This window comes from Heteronotia binoei, chromosome 5, assembly GCF_032191835.1.
Source record: "Heteronotia binoei isolate CCM8104 ecotype False Entrance Well chromosome 5, APGP_CSIRO_Hbin_v1, whole genome shotgun sequence".
Classification (NCBI taxonomy): Eukaryota; Metazoa; Chordata; class Lepidosauria; order Squamata; family Gekkonidae; genus Heteronotia; species Heteronotia binoei.
This window is the reverse complement of record NC_083227.1, coordinates 26,458,602-26,475,358: the sequence shown is the minus strand read 5'-3', so window position 1 is coordinate 26,475,358 and position 16,757 is coordinate 26,458,602. Positions and strand designations below refer to the sequence as shown.

The following is a 16,757-nucleotide window of genomic DNA, read 5'->3' as shown; positions in this document are numbered from 1 at the left end:
CTCTTATCTTTGTGTTACCAGGCATTATTTGTTAGAATGTACCTCTGTGCAGAGTGCCTTTTCTGAAGGCCTGGGTGTGGGCAGGTGTCTGCTTGGTGTCTACCTACCCAACCCACAAAGTCCTCTCCATGTATCCAGCACTCTTTCCTGATGGCTACATACCTTTAAATGGGTTGCTGAGTGACCAGGAGAAACTCCACACTGCTTGGCTTTTGTGCTTTTAAAAAGAAATTTGATCTGCAAAGATCAGTAGAGGAATCAGTTCCCAGCTAGGAACGCCAGCCTGGAATTACAGCTTATTTCTCGACTACAGAGATCAGGGTCCCTGGATAAAACTAATGCTTTGGAGGGGAGATTCTATGGCATTGTGCCCCACTGAGGTCCCTGTCCTCCTCAGGTTCCATCCTCAAATCTACAAGAGTTTCACAACCTGGAGAGGAACCTGATGCCTTCCTGCTTCTTGCTGGAGATGCACCCCAGTTCCTGCGGCCAGATTTAGAATGGACATCCCTTTGGAGAGCACAGAAGGGACCACCAGCCCAACTGTTGGAGGAAGCAATATCTGGTGTAGAAAAAGAAAAAAATAAGACCCTGCTGGAGGCATCAAGAAAAGGCAAGTTAGACAGGATAGTGAGATTCATACCTTCTCCCTGACATGTCATTGTCTTTCTCCAGATGGCTGTCCTTAGGGCAAAATCCTGCTCCTTTTCAGAAGATCCACAGCTCTCCACCTCTCTCAGCTAGTGATGTAGATATAAATTTGTCTTTGTCTCTGCTTTTCACAGTCAAGTATGTTAATGCCTGAATCCAGCTTTCGCTACATTTTGACCAGTTTGTGCAACAAGAGAATGAGGAACCATTCAGAAGCACTCTTTGGGTACAACCTGTCTACTGGTTACAGATCCACCTAACAGTAATAGGATCCAAACCGCATTTAACTAATTTGTCAACAAGAATATTATGTGGAACCTTATCATAAGACTTACTGAAATCAAGATAAACTATGTCTACAGCATTCCCCAGCAAAGGTAGTAACTTTCTCAAAAAAAGGAGGTAAGATTAGCCTGACATTACTTTTTTCTTGAGGATCCCATGCTGGATCTTAGTGATCACAGCCATCTTTTCTAAATGCTGAAGGACTGACTGATTTATTCTAAAACTTTTCTGGATATAGACATCAATCTGACAGGTTGGTAGTTACCTGGATCCTCCTGTTTCCCCTTCTTGGAAATGGGGACATTTGTCCGCCTCCAATTTTCCAACACCTCACATGTTCGCCAAGAATTCTCAAAAATAATGGCCAGAGGCCAAGAATACACAAAAATAATGGCCAGAGGCTCAGAAATTACATCTGCAAGTTCTTTTAGTACCCTTGGATGCAGTTCATCTGATCCCAAGGACTTCATTTCATTAAAAAAACTAGATGTTTATGTACTACCCCATGCTGATTCTAGGATGCAACTCCCTTACCTCAGGTTTCTGAATCTGCTCAAAAATTGGCTGTAGCGTCCTTAAGATTTTCTGCATGAAAGGAGGCTCTCATATCTCTTATGCATAGAAACTTTTTCAGGGCAAGGTTGTGCCCCAATTTATGTATGGATCACAAGTCTATTTATATAGGGATCACCAAAAACTGGAAGTTGTTCAGTCTAAACTCCTTATTTGGAGTACCTTGTGTGTATCCAATGCCATGCTCAGACTAGCAGGCTTGGTAACCCTAGAATCATGGGTTTGGCTGCAAGTCATTTGTTTTTGGCTGAAACCAAATCTTTACCCTTCTAGATTAAATTCTGGTAGACACTTTTCATTCAAGGCGGTTGGAGGCAATAGAGGACAAACTCCAATGTTTAGATTTTTCTAGCATAGCTCTCTTGCATCTTGGCTAAAGGAGCTAAAATTATAATCAAGCAGAGATTATAGGATATCTCCCTTCAGTTGGACAGAGATAAAATACATCTTGTACCGGCTGCTGGGAAATGCAATCAAAACTTTGCTCCACCCACTTACTTCTGAATGCTGGCATACTATAAAAACTGCAGAGCCTTCACCCTTGCCAGATTGAATGTCCTTCCATCTGTCTTTCTTGAAGGGAGATTTGCTTGAATTCCATTTGAGAAATATCTCTGCCCAAGCCACTCAGATATGGTAGAGGCAATCGAGCATATTTTATTATACTGTTGATTTTACCAGAATATTCAAAATATTTATATCACTCCAATATTATCCAATTTCCCAGGTAGAACCAATATGTTTCATATTTCTCTCCATTCTGGAGATTGCTGTAATGTAATGACCCTTAAAGTAGCCAGATGTTTTGCTCAGGCATGTTTAATTAGACAGAACTGTTTAACCCAGTCTTAATATTTTAAGTCAGTACTGCATTTTATGTTTAGTGTATCTAGTGTATTTTAAGATATGGAACTAATGTACATGTTTCTTGATGACTCTGATTCTGAATTCTGATCTTGCATTGTAATAAATTTGACTTCATTCTTATGTAACCCACATCATGATTGTGGGGAAACTGAGTTGGGTTCAATCCTGGGGATCAGTCATGGCACAAAGTGCCCATCTCAAGCGTCTGTAAGATGATTTCTGTCTTAAGAACTTTATACACAATTAAAAAAAAACACATTGCACTAACCTTTGAAACATTTAATGAAACCAAACTCATTAAAAACCCACAAAGAACCAGGAAAAAACAAAACAATTCAAAACTCTTTAATGAGCTATGATTCTGCTTTACCTGAGCTTTGTTTTCGCTAATTAATCCTCCCCCATTTACTTAAAGGTTGCCAACTACCTGGAGGGGGAAAGTGTGCCACCCCATTAACAGAGGCTTTGTGGGATGTTATTTGCCTCTTCAGCTGCCCATTTCCACAAATTAAGCCTCTGGGAAATGGGTAAGATACATAAACACAGATACTTTTCCAAACTAATGTAGTGCATTCAGTCTGCTCAAAAAAGCCACAATCTCAAGGAAGGAATCTGAAGAGGGGGACCTGTGAGGAGGGGGATGTTACTCTAGGACATTTCCAGTTTATGGAGTCCAGGAAAGGGGATTGAGAGCAGAAGGAAGGAACCTTACTTCTCCCTTCTGTTTCTCTCTAGGAGAATCTGGAATCTGATGGGAAGGACAACTGGGATTGGGGAATTCGTGTCCTAGAACATCCACCTGCCAGCTAAATGACATCTGCTCATTTCCACAATACTGGATGTTTGGGGTGGGGGGAGGGATCTGACCCCATTGAAATTAGGAACTGTGGCTTGGGGGTCACAACTGTTTCCTTTCAATGCAAATTAATCCTACTGCCAGAACTCTTTGGGCTTCAAAATGGTGAGACCTGAAAAAGCTCACAGCAGGCTGGAGTGGGGAGGGAATAGGGTTCAGAAATGCCTCTCCAGAATTCTTTGGTTAAAAAAAAGTATGTAAATTGAAGATGCAGGCTGTTCACACTACATCAGTAACAGAGAGGCTGCAAATACAACATGTCTATTTTTTCACAGTATTAAGAGGAATGTTTTAGCAAGTTTTGCAGGTATCAGAAAGTGTTACGTTGTCAGATAGACTGAAGCAGGGCAACCTCTAAAAAGGCCCTTCTTCATGTAACTTCTTTTGTGTATTTCTGAGCTTCCAAACACCTGGGCATTCAAAGAAGGATCTCATCAGAACCAACTACACCACAGCAAAGAAATAGGGAAATTGGATCTCAGCCTCAAGGCCTTGGTACTCAGTGACTATTTATGAGGTTCTGCTCATGTGTAGATTCCTCAAAGGTTAGAGATATCGGCTGGTCTTTAATTCCCTTCCACCCAAAGAACACATCTTTTTTTTCTTCTCCATGAGATATGCTTACGGCTTTTTTTGTAGCAGGAACTCCTTTACATATTAGACCACACACCTCTGATGTAGTCAATCCTCCCAGAGCTTACAGGGCCTACTGTAAGGTCCAGGAGAATTGGCTACATCAGGGGGTATGGTCTAATATGCAAATGAGTTCCTGCTACCAAAAAAGCCCTGGATATATTTGAACAGTGTCCTCAGTTTGACTATTTCTATCATTTATTCCAGGCTAGAGACAGGATATTGGGCAGATGCAATAGCTATTTTCACAAGCTAAGCAGTTACATAGTTTCTTCTGGTGTGGGTTCTTTGATGCTGTTGAAGACTGCCATGACGACTGAATCTCATCCCACACACTAAGCATTAAAAAGGATTCTCCCTTGTGTGAGTTTGTAGATGCTTCCCAAGATGGCACCTCAGAATGCTCTGATCATTCAAAACGTTTCCCCTTGGTGCGGGTTCTTAGATGCTGTTGAAGAGTGACACCTTAGGGAAAGGTCCTTCCAGATTCTGATCTTTCAAAAGTTTCTCCCCTGTGTGTTCTTTGATGCTGTTGAAGATTGTCATTCTGACTGAATCTCATTCCACACTCTAAGCATTCAAAAGGTTTCTCCCCTGTGTGAATATTTAAATGCTTGTGAAGATTGCTGCTCTGACTGAATCTCTTTCCACATTCTGAGCATTCAAATGGTTTTTCCCCTGTGTGAGTTCTTAAATGCTTGTGAAGATTGCCACGATAACTAAATTTCATTCCACATTCTGAGCATTCAAAAGGTTTCTCCCCTGTGTGGATTCTTTGATGCTGTAGAAGATCACCATTCCGACTGAATCGCTTTCCACATTCTGAGCATTCAAAAGGTTTCTCCCCTGTATGAACTCGTAGGTGCTTTTGAAGGCTACATGTGTCACTGAAGCTCTTTCCACACTCTAAGCATTCGAAAGGCTTCTCCCCTGTATGGGTTCTTTGATGCTGTTGAAGACGGTCACTCCGACTGAATTTCTTTCCACATTCTGAGCATTCAAAAGGTTTCTCTCCTGTGTGGATTCTTAGGTGCTTTTGAAGATTATATGTGTCACTGAATCTCTTTTGACACTCTAAGCATTCAAAAGGTTTCTCCCCTGTGTGGGTTCTTAGGTGTTTTTGAAGGGTACATGTGTCACTGAATCTCTTTCCACACTCTGAGCACTCAAACGGTTTCTCCCCTGTATGGGTTCTTTGATGTTGTAGAAGATTGCTACTCAGACTGAATTTCTTTCCACACTCTGAGCATTCAAAAGGTTTTTCCCCTCTGTGAACTCGTAGGTGCTTTTGAAGGCTACATGTGTCACTGAATCTTTTTCCACACTCCAAACATTCATAAGGTTTCTCCCCTGTGTGGGTTCTTTGATGCCGTTGAAGATGGCCACTCCACCTGAATCTCTTTCCACATTCTGAGCATTCAAAAGGCTTCTCACCTGTATGGGTTCTTTGATGCTGTTGAAGACCAGAATTGAAATTGAATTTCTTGCCACACTCTGAGCATTCAAAAGTTTTCTCTTTTGTGAGGGTTTTTAGATGCTGCTGAAAATTGCTATTATCACTCCATCTGTTTCCACAATCTGGGTATTCAAAAGGTTTTCCCCCTGTGTGGGTTCTTTGATGCTGCTGAAGATAGCCACTGAACCTGAATCTCTTTCCACATTCTGAGCATTCAAAACGTTTCTCCTCTGTGTGCATTCTTTGGTGCACAAAGAGCTGTGATCTATATTTAAAGTACCTTCCACATCGAAAGCATTTACATGCCTTCATTTTAATGTTCCTTTCCTGTTTTCCATCAGAGATTGTCACCTCACTCTCTGAACAGACCAATGGCTTCTCTCCTGAATGAATGCTTTGGTGTTTAATAAGGTCTGATTTCTGTGAGAGACTCTCACCACAACAACTATAGTAGTTCCCTCCTGCATGTGCTCTTATTAGTTCTGCTCTACAAAAGAAGTCCTTTCCGCACTCCAAATATTGATGGGTCTTCTTTCCACTGCACTTTTGCAAATGGCTATTATGTTGGGTTTGATCTGAGAAGTTCATTCCACACTCCAAGCACTTGTAACTTTCCTCCACCATGTGAAGTGCTTCACGGAAATCCCCCCCTTGGCAAGGAATGGGTTCATCCATCTTCTCAACTATAAGAAAGAGACCTTTCTGCCTTTTGGGTCTGTTTTGATTCCTGAAGTTTCCTCTCAGATCTTCATTTTTGATTTCATCTGGTGATAGATGATGCACTTCCTCCTCCTCCTCCCTCTGATCATCCCCTGCTGGAATAAAGAGAGAGATCCCATTAGCACCCACACAAAGAGGTCTAATTTGGACTCGAAATTCCATCCACACTCTAAGCCAGGAGTGTCAAACATGCGACCCGTGGGCCAAATCAGATCCCCGAGCAACTGGCTCTTGTCTGCTTCCTTCTCTCTGCATCTTCCTTCTGCATCTCAGCTTGCTTTGCAGGGCTTGCTCAGTCGCACAGGAGCTACAGAGCAAAACCTCAATTTTCTCCATTGGTTGAGGCTCCTCCCCCTTCTGGTCCCCTGGGGAGGGAGGGAAAGAGCCAGAGCTTCCTTTGCCCAGTTCCCCAGATCCCATAGGAGAAATACAAAGAAAGCACCTTTAAGACCAACAAGTGCTATTGTTTTAAGAACGTTTTATTTTAATTTTTTTTTTAAATTTAGTTGTGTTTGTCTGCATCTTTTAAAAAGTTTATATCTCTGCTACCTGATCTTAAACAGGTACACACATGGCCCGACCTGACAAAGCCCAGCCTGACAAGGTCTCATTTATATCAGATCCAGCCCTCACAACAAATGAGTTTGACACCCCCGCTCTAAGCATTTCAGGGTCTGGTTTCTGCTCTGCATTGAAAGGTACAATAATATACATGATAAAGGTGGCTTCCTGCCTGGCTATGTTTTCTTTTATGTTTCCTTTGACCTCTTCATTACTGGCTTTTTCCAAAGAGAATCCCTGGAATACCGCAACGGTCTCCTCTACATCTGCTGCTGGGATAAAGAGGTTCAGGCAGGAAGCCAGGCCACCAGTCAGACAATCCTCATTCATGAGGGGTAGGCTTTTTCTTTGGTAGAACTTCTTTCCCCTTCTGATACATAAGTAGACTCTACAAAGACAGGGCAGCAGCCAAGGGTAGCGTACAGTATGACTGGGAAGGAGACTGACTGGGTCAGAAGTGATGTGGCTGTTGGAAAGTGGAGGCCTGCTAGCCAGCTAGAGAGTTTAAGTGCTAGATGTGGAAAATGCAGGAAGGAGGTTGCTAGAGTCACAGAAGTCACTGTGGCGAGCTCACCAGAGGTGTCATGAGGAGGTCTAGCAAGGATGCTCAGAAGTTGCCTAACAATGCCAGTGGCGGGGGGGGAGTGGGAGAGAGGCCAGCTGAGAGATGAAGCGAGGAGTGGTAAAGGGAAACTGAGGAGAAGACAAGAAAGGACAAGGAGGGTAATGGTCTGATGAGAACACTGGGGGAGAGGCAAATAAAGTGTGAGGGGGTTTGTGGCACGGAGCACCGAAATGTATGATGCAAGTGTGCTGTAAAAGGAAGGTGAAGAAAGGGCATAGCAAAATGTTATACATGTACTAGAGTGGCTGAGGAGGAACCTGGGAAGGTGGTCCTGTAGATTCAGGAGGAACCCTGGTCTGAGGCCACCGCCAAGATCAACCCCAAACATGCTTGTTCTGGAGGCGGAAGAAGCCAGGACCTCACCAAGTGAACAGCACAGTCTAAGGGTACCCCCACAGTTTTTGGAAGGGATACCAGTTGTGGGCAAGGGGGCAGTTACAGTATCTAGGTGATGACTGAAGACAAGTGTCGATGGCCCTTTCGCTTTGTCCAGCCTAGCTGTTCTTCAGTAATCCTCCTATCCTTCTCTAGAATATCCAAATTTAAGGATACTGCACCACTCCAAGACCCACTGCTCCGCTCAGACTCACAAAGAGCTTCTGAGCCTCCAGATTTCAGGTCTCAGAAGGCCTCCTCCCCTCCTAACCCAGTGTGCTTTATAACACTACCAAACCAAGGGTTGCTAAGAAGGAAAGCAGAAACCCTTCAGTCCTATTCCTTGCCTGTTCTTTTGACATAATTGTGAAGAATACCCAGTTCATTTGGGAAGGAAATACTCTCTTTTCTTGAGAAACTCTCCAGCCTTTCTTCAGATGAAAGGCCTTTCTGCATCTTCGCCACAGTCTGCCTTCTTTGGCAGAGAGAGAGAATATGATCATTTTTATATGGGAAAGGAATCCAAGGAAGAGGAAAAATTCTTCTGGAAGGATGGAAACATGATCAGAATCAAAGCCCACAATCCCATCCAGTTTAAGGGGGATGGATCCATACCAGTTCACAAGTCAGAGAGGATGGCCGTAATCCCATCGGGGAAGAGCATGTTGTAAATGTTGGCAACTGAGAAAGGATCTGATTCCTTCCAGGGTCTTTCTGAGGGCATCTCAGCCACTTCTTGGCCTCAGGCCAGGCCAGGCCTCTTTGCTTTGGTTGATAGCCACAGCCTGGCCTCAGTTGCCCCTTGAGTCAGCCAGGTGGCTTGGGTCACTCTCCTAGATCATGCTGAACATCACTTTCATTTCCACTACAACTCCCTGAAGCCCCCAACAGGGAACAAGTAGTGGGACAGGCCTGAGAATGATATATTTGTGTTTGATGTTTGATTCATGCATCATCTCAGTGGTGGCAGTTTATACTTTTAGCACCTATGAAGGATCCTTACTCAGAAAGGCCACCCTCCCATTGTTCTCCAGCATGACTTCCCTGTAGAGAGTTCTTTGGCCCAGATCCAGGAGTGTCCACTCTGCCTCAGTGAAATACACAGCCACTTCCTCAAAGGAAAATGGATACTGGAAGAAAAAGCAGATTCCCTTGTTAAAGACCATGCCAGGCAGAGAAGGCACACTTGAAGGCAGCATTTCGGGAGGCCGCAGGATGTACACTTTGGCATGGGTAAAGGGAGTGGCATTCAGAGCCTCTCTCTCCTGGACACCTAAACAGGAGCAAAAGCCCCTGTGAATGGAGTGGGGAGGCCCAGGCTGTCCCCCACTCATCTTCCTTACCTGGACTGGAGGTGCAGCTGCCGTTTCCCCTCCTCTGCAAAACTAATAGTTCAATACTGTTTATTCACTGCCTGAGAGGGAGACAAAGGAGAAATAAAGATTGTTAGCCTAGACTCCCTCATTCATTTGCTTGCTTGAATCCCACTTCGTGCACCCTCCTTCTCAGGGTGTTGCAAGCTCTTCCATGCCCCCGAGCCACCATGGAAGGGGAATGGGAAAACAAGCTGAACTAAGCCCTCTGCTTGCAGAAGCAGAGTTGGAGGGGTGGCCCAGGTCCAAGAACATGTGCATGGTGGGACCCAGGCCAAGCAAAGCCCGATAAGCCAGAGACGCCTGCACAGCAGCACCCACCTTTGGCCAAGGCCAGAACTTTTTTATAGCAGGAACTCCTTTGCATATTAGGCCACACACCCCTGATGTAGCCAATCCTCCTGGAGCTTAATGTAGGCTCTGGAAGAAGAGCCCTGTAAGCTCTTGGAGGATTGGCTACATCAGGGGTGTGTGGCCTAACATGCAAATGAGTGCCTGCTACAAAAAAAGCCCAGGCCAAGACCATCAGGCGGGGTGATGTTGGGAGTTCAAACAAGAGACTGTCGACAAGCTGCATCACCCCATCTGGTGACAGCCACCCCATGCCGAGGGATGCCAGATTATTTGATGGAGGACTGGGCATTGCGCACACAAGGCTGAGCATATGGCAGACCAGTGAAACTGGAGAAGGCTGCAGACAAGGTTGTTAGCTGTGCTTGAAGCCACATCGTGGCTCCACCAGCTCCCCCACCCAAGCAGCCTCCTTTTCCCTCCTTTGCATCAGTTGTTCATGGGTCAGATAAAAGCCCTGGACAAGCAGGTTCCGGCTCCCAGGCCTTATTTTTGGGGGGATTGTTGCTGATATGACCTAGAACCACTTTGGGCTTTTCAGCTTCACAGATGAACAAATAGCCTTACTCTTACAACAGCCTTCTCTTTTTTTTTTAACAGACAAAGGTCCCTCAAATAGTAACAGTGCCTGGGATAAATCTGTTAATTTAAACTTTTAAAAAGATGAAGATTGGTATACATGCTGGTGCTTTGGGTGACTACTTGAGGAATATAGTTATACCTAGGGGACTACATGTTAAGAAGCCTGGGATGCTGCCTCAAAATTCTGAACTCATAGATAAGTGGTATGTCATCCTGAACAAATGTTCTATGGATTTGATGGCCCTTTTAATTGAGACAGCTGATGCTGAGACTTCTACACTACAGCATGAGATTGATATTCATAGAATCATAGAGTTGGAAGGGACCTCTAGGGTCATCTAGTCCAACCCCCTGCACAATGCAGGAAACTCACAAACACCTCCCCCTAAATTCACAGGATCTTCATTGCTGTCAGATGGCCATCTAGCCTCTGTTTAATAACCTCCAAGGAAGGAGAGCCCACCACCTCCCGAGAAAGCCTGTTCGAATTGCTCTGTCAGGAAGTGCTTCCTAATGTTGAGCTGGAAACTCTTTTGATTTAATTTCAACCCATTGGTTCTGGTCCTACCTTCTGGGGCCACAGAAAACAATTCCACACCATCCTCTATACGATAGCCCTTCAAGTACAGCCCTGTCTGGGAGAACCGGGTTTAATTCCCCACTCTTCCATTTGCACCTGCTGGAATGGCCTTGGGTCAGCCATAGCTCTGGCAGAGGTTGTCCTTGAAAGGGCAGCTGCTGTGAGAGCTCTCTCCAGCCCCACCCACCTCACAGGGTGTCTGTTGTGGGGGAGGAAGGTAAAGGAGATTGTGAGCCACTCTGAGACTCTTCGGAGTGGAGGGCGGGATATAAATCCAATTTCTTCTTTTTCTTCACTTGTCACTGCTCTCCAAGAGGATGAGGAACCATTCACAAGCACTCTTTGGGTGTGATCTGTCAACCAGTGACAGATCCACCTAATGGTAACAGGATCCAAACCACATTTTACCAACTTGTCAACAAGGATAGTATGTGGAACCTTATCAAAAGCCTTACTGAAATCAAGATAAATGATGTCTACAGCATTCCCCCGATCCAGCAAGGTAGTCACTTTCTCAAAAAAAGAGATCAGGTTAGTCTGACATGACTTGTTCTTGAGAAACCCATGCTGGCTCTTAGTAATTACATCCATTCTTTCTAAATGTTCCAGGACGGACTGTTTGATGATTTGTTCTAAAACTTTTCCAAGTATATTATAAAGACTGATCTCAGCAAAACTTTTTGGGAACAGTCCTTTTAGGATAAACTATCTACTTTGGATACAGCATTGGAGAAAGAACATATGGCTATTAAGGATATTAAACAAGAAGTTCTAGAGAGATCTGAGGGATTATGAAAAGGGCAGGGTCTAATGACAATAGGAAAGGTTTTTAAAGGAAATCTGTTTCTTTCAATACTTCTATTAACACCAGTTCAGAGATGGGTAAAAGTGTCTTTGGTGATGAGGACAAATTCACAGATTTTGCTAGACATAATTTATACAAATCTAGTGATTCATTGCCTGGCACCTCTAACACTACACACTTTTTAGACAAAGTGGGAAAGAAACAGACAAAACAGGATTCAAGGATATCACACAGAAAGAAAATGCAGAAAACACACAGGTAGTTAATTTATCAAATAGACAATTCCCTGAACGGCGTTGTGTCTCTTTCCCTGCCTGGCTTCAGGCTTCTCCCTTCCTCTGAGTTACAAAGACCCGCCCACCGCCGGCCTGCTATTCGCTCCAGTCTGGCCTCCCTTTGCAAGGTGCATGCTGGGACTTGTAGTCCTTGCATCCTCTCACGTCTGCTGAGCATTATTCTCTATGTGGAGATTGATTCTCATAGGGTATAATGGGGAATTGATCTAAAGGTTTCGGGGGCTCTGGGGGAGCTGTTTTTTGAGGTAGAGGCACCAAATTTTCAGTACAGTATCTAGTGACTCTCCCCAAAGTATCTCCCAAGTTTCAAAACGATTGGACCAGGGGGTCCCATTCTATGAGCCCCAAAAGAAGGTGCCCCTATCTTTCATTATTTCCTATGGAAGGAAGACATTTAAAAAGGTGTGCGGTTCCTTTAAATGTGATGGCCAGAACTCCCTTGGAGTTTAATTATGCTTGTCACACCCTTGTTCCTGGCTCCGCCCCGATGTCTCCTGGCTCCACCCCCAAAGTCCCCAGATATTTCTTGAATTGGACTTGGCAACCCTATCTTGGATTATATTTAAACCCTGATTATATTTAAATCACCCTGAGCCCGATAGGGGAGGGCAGGATATAAATATAATAAATAAATAGAAGAATAATATATTGAGGACGCCAACAGACAGTTTTATAATACAGCACATAACACTGTTATTAAGGAGGACCCCACAGTTAAGGTTAAAAGGGAGAGCATCACGGTCTTAGACAAGGCATTATTGACTGATTATATTACTAGGTCCATGTATGACTTCCTGTCGCAGTGTGAAAATAGAACTCCCTTGTTCCATCTTTTACCCAAGATCCATAAGGAGGTCTGACCAGTTCCTGGTAGATCCATAGTCTCAGGCTATGGCCTGGTCCTTGAATCTTTGGCATGTTACTTAAATGACTTTTTAAAAAACCCTTTAATCCCAAAATTTACATATTTAGAAGACACCATATTCTTTTGGGGACATATAAATCAGATACGGATTGAGGCTGAGTATATATTGTCACTATGGATTTGGTGTAATTGTATATCAACATACCACATGGGGAGGCCCTGGAAGTAATTCAGGAAATATTAGAGAAGGGAACAATAATATCCCCCCCGGCCTTCTTTTTATACCAATTGGCTGAACTTTGTCTAAAAAAAAATCACTTTCCATTTCAGAATAAATTTTTGGCAGATTTCTGGAATGGCCATGAGAAGTACCGTAAATTTGCACCTGAGCTGGTAAACCTGTTCATGGGTAGACTGGAGACTCAGTTCATCCTTAATAATAACATTTATATTAATAATCTTTGTTTTTAAATGTTATTTGGATGATTTTTTTTTAATTTGGAAGGACCCAGTGCAACTCCTATTGGCATTTAAGCAATTTATTAACAGTGTCCATGATACTATTAAAACTGAGGTGAAATATGATCACAAGAAGATTAATTTTCTAGATGTTGAAGTCAAACAGGTAGGTGATACGACTGAGACAGATACCTAGAGAAAACCTACAGAGGCCAAACCCTTCCTTGACAATGACAGCTTCCAAGCTCAGCATTTAAAAAAGAATTTACCTTTCTCCCAGATGTTACTTAGCAGAAGGAATTGCAGTCAGTACAATGCCTTTGTCAAGCAAGGCAGATTGCCTATGACTCAGTTAAGAGATAGTAGATACTTCTCCAGAATTCTAAAACAGGCTTTCATAAAGCAAGCACTACTAACAGATCCCACACTTACATTTGCAGAAGGGAAAGTGACTGGGAGCATTCTTGACTTCCTCAGTCAAGCTGAGAACTACTAATCCCAGAAGATGGGATCTCAAAGTAGGCACGTCGACAGGCATTGATCCTGTCCATTTGCAGAAGGGGACCTGCAAAAATCCCTGCTCAGATGAGTGAAGCTGTCATGGCAGAGCCTAGAAGGAGAGACTGTCTTGCAGGCTTGAGACTCCAAGGCTATGAAAAACTCTTTATGGGACATTCACTCCTTTGAATTGAGCCTGCTAACTGATGGGCACCCAGTGCAGTAGGGGAGTAATGTGCATGCTGCATCTAGTTGCTGATAATAGCTGAGTTGTGGTATCCTGCACCAGCTGGAGCTCCCAAACTGATTTTGAGGGTAGACCCATGTACAGTGCATTACAGGTGTTCAGTCTTTATGTCAACGTTGACATGGATCCAGGTGGCCAGATCCACACTATCAAAGTACAGCTGAACTGCAAGAACTGTATTGTTGCTTCTATAGCAGTTTTGTTGGGTTCAGTTAAACCCCGAAGGTTCTTGAGTCTTTAAGGGTCATCTGAACTCTGTGGAAAGTGCAGAGCAGACTGTCCTTCAAGTCCTCCACCTTCCCAACCAGCATCACTTCTGTCTTTCCAGGATTTTGTTTCAGCATGTTCACTCTTCGCCACTGAACCACAGCAGCCAGGCAGTGATTCAGGACCTCTAAATTAAATTTTTAAATTATCATAAGGCTTTGTGTGTGATATAGTCAGGAGATCCTAGGATTGCCTGGCTGCTTGAAGCTCTAGCTCTGGTGGCTAAAACTGCAGCTCAGGAGCCACATGTGGCTCTTTCAAACATATCGTGTGGCTCCCAAAGCCCCCACTGCCCCATTGGCTAGCTTGGAGAAAGCATTTGGCTCTTATCCACTTATCCAAACCAGCAGGTGGCTTGGAGAATGCATTTAAAGTTATAGTTGCTTTCTTTCCACCTCTCCCTCCCTCCATTTTCCTTCCTTCCTCCCCTTGTGGCTCTCAAACATCTGATGTTTATTCTATGCAGCTCTTACGTTAAGTAAGTTTGGCCACCTCTTTTAGCGTTACATAGCAAGTTAGGCATATTTTGAGGGACTGGGAGAGCTGTGACTGACTCAAGGTCACTCAGCTTGGCTTCAAGTGGAGGAGGGTGGAATTAAACCCAGTTCTCCGGGTTAGGGTCCATCACTCTTAACAACTACACCAAACGCTTGGGGCTCTTTAGCTTGGAGAAACGTCAACTGCGGGGTGACATGATAGAGGTTTACAAGATTATGCATGGGATGGAAAAAGTAGAGAAAGAAGTACTTTTCTCCCTTTCTCACAATACAAGAACTCGTGGGCATTCAATGAAATTGCTGAGCAGTAGGGTTAGAACGGATAAAAGGAAGTACTTCTTCACCCAAAGGGTGATTAACATGTGGAATTCACTGCCACAGGACATGGTGGTGGCTACAAGCATAGCCAGCTTCAAGAGGGGTTTGGATAAAAATATGGAGCAGAGGTCCATCAGTGGCTATTAGCCACAGCATATTATTGGAACTGTCTGAGGCAGTGATGCTGTTTCTTAGTACTTGGAGGGGGGCAAAGTGGAAGGGCTTCTAGCCCCACTTGTGAACCTCCTTTTTTTTTGGCCACTGTGTGACACAGAGTGTCAGACTGGATGGAGCACTGGCCTGATCCAACATGGCTTCTCTTATGTTCTTATGTTAGGCTGGTTTCGTTTCAGGATCTTTATGCATCGGGAAGAGATCTTGGTAGATATCTGGGTGTCAGGTGCATATAGATGGCAGCCAGTGTTCCCTCTAAGCTGAGTTAGTGTCAGCTAGCTCTCTGTTTTTTAACTTCTGGCTCACACATTTTTGTCTTAGCTCAGGAAGGATGGCTCCAGAACAAGCTAATTTATGCAGTAGCCAAATTGCCGGCTCTCAACTTTAATGCCAGTAGATCACAAAGTAGACTTTTTGCTCACACGCCTCCACAGGTTAGAGGGAGCATGGACGGCAGCCATACCCGAAACATAAGATTATGCCGAAAGGCTTAATGTAAAGACAGCAGAGGAGGGGGAGGGGAGGAGGATTAAGCTCAGGGCGTTCCAAGTAGATGACTGATCCCCAGCCATGTGAAGAAGGATTTGAGTCCCCACCCCAGTGGAAGCTGAGTTCAGGTTGCCTTCAGCCTTCCCTCCTTCCGAGGTCGGTAAAATGCGTACCCAGCTTGCTGGGGGTAAAGCGTAGATAACTGGGGAAGGCAATGGCACAAAGGTAAAAGTAGTCCCCTGTGCAAGAAACCAGTTTTTTTCGACTCTGGGGTGACGCTGCATGCAAACCACGCCGTAAAAAGTCTGCTAAGAAAAGTTGTATGCAAACCACCCCGTAAAATGTCTGCCAAAGAAACGTCGTGATGTGACTTTACCCCATTGGGTCGGTAAGGACTCGGTGCTTGCACAGGGGATTACTTTTAACCACCCCCATCCCCATGCCTCAATTCTGCTCCCAAGCGCCCCAACAAGAACGCTGTGACGTTCAAAGGGCTGCAGCAGAGAAGACCAGGAGGAGCCACAGGGCAGGGGGCTGACCTCTGTCTATATGGAAGAGGCATTTAAAAACTATGACATTTTAAAACTGTTTAATCCCAGCTCCCCGGCAAAAACGCACGACAGCTGCACTTCTCTCTTCCAGGACTGAAATGCTTATCTCTCCCTCCCCATGACCTACTTGTGAGTCAACCTTCCCACGATCCGGCTGCAAGGCTTCTTTCCTCCTCTGTTGCAAATCCTCCCTGTCCTCTTTGGATATTCAAATACCAAAGCCTCCTCTACCCCCCCACCCAGGCCCTCTTCCTCTTTTTCCGCTCGGCTCTTCTAGGAAGCAGCTCGCTCGCTTTAACCCTTTCGGCGCTGCAGACGAATGAAAGAGAAAAACTTCCGCCTCCCGTCGACGAGGCCCCGCGCCCGGACTCAGCCAGGTTGCCCTCGAGCAGTCTCTTAATGCAGCTCGACGGAGCTGCTCGCGAGTAACTCTGCCCGGGGGATCCAAGGCTGGTCTTCGAAAATGGGACTCTTGTAGGGTTGCCAATCCCCAGGTGGGGACAGGAGACCCCCCGGTTTGGAGGCCTTCCCCCCCGCTTTAGTAGGGTTGCCAATCTCCAGGTGGGAGCAGGGGATCCCCCGGTTTGGAGACCCTCCCCCCCCCCCCCGCTTCAGGGTCGTCAGAAAGCAGGGGGAGGGGAGGGAAATGTCTGCTGGGAACTCTGTTATTCCCTATGGAGATTTGATCCGTGGGTATCTGGGGCTCTGGAAGGCTGCTTTTTGGGGTAGAGGCACCAAATTTTCAATATAACATCTAGTGCCTCTCCCCAAAATACCCACCAAGTTTCAAAAAGTTTGGACCA

The 16,757-nt window shown here is 44.8% G+C and overlaps 4 protein-coding genes across 5 annotated transcripts in view; 1 reads left to right on the top strand and 3 right to left on the bottom strand.

The window, feature by feature from the left end:
* The window catches only part of LOC132571228 (zinc finger protein 345-like), a 279,214-nt gene that overhangs the window by 71,549 nt on the left and 190,908 nt on the right, over positions 1–16,757 (bottom strand). Inside the window, exon 1 of one of the 2 annotated variants that reach the window (XM_060237957.1) lies at positions 8,946–8,999. The exons of the other annotated variant lie outside the window; for it this stretch is intronic. The gene's annotated coding sequence lies outside the window, so the exon portion shown is untranslated. Of the gene's footprint in view, positions 1–8,945; positions 9,000–16,757 lie in introns of those variants that run through there. 2 annotated transcript variants of the gene reach the window in all.
* LOC132571316 (gastrula zinc finger protein XlCGF57.1-like) overlaps positions 1–16,757 on the bottom strand; it is a 397,476-nt gene that overhangs the window by 243,720 nt on the left and 136,999 nt on the right. The gene's annotated exons all lie outside the window — the stretch shown is intronic.
* Positions 1–16,757, top strand: part of LOC132571230 (zinc finger protein 420-like) — a 170,565-nt gene that overhangs the window by 52,029 nt on the left and 101,779 nt on the right. The gene's annotated exons all lie outside the window — the stretch shown is intronic.
* LOC132571293 (gastrula zinc finger protein XlCGF57.1-like) lies at positions 2,641–16,223 on the bottom strand. The gene is made up of 3 exons (XM_060238065.1): positions 16,082–16,223; positions 8,946–9,016; positions 2,641–6,136 (listed from the first exon to the last, which is right to left on the bottom strand). The coding sequence occupies exon 3, from the start codon at positions 5,994–5,996 to the stop codon at positions 4,332–4,334; it is 1,665 nt and encodes a 554-aa protein (XP_060094048.1). The 5' UTR covers positions 5,997–6,136; positions 8,946–9,016; positions 16,082–16,223; the 3' UTR covers positions 2,641–4,331.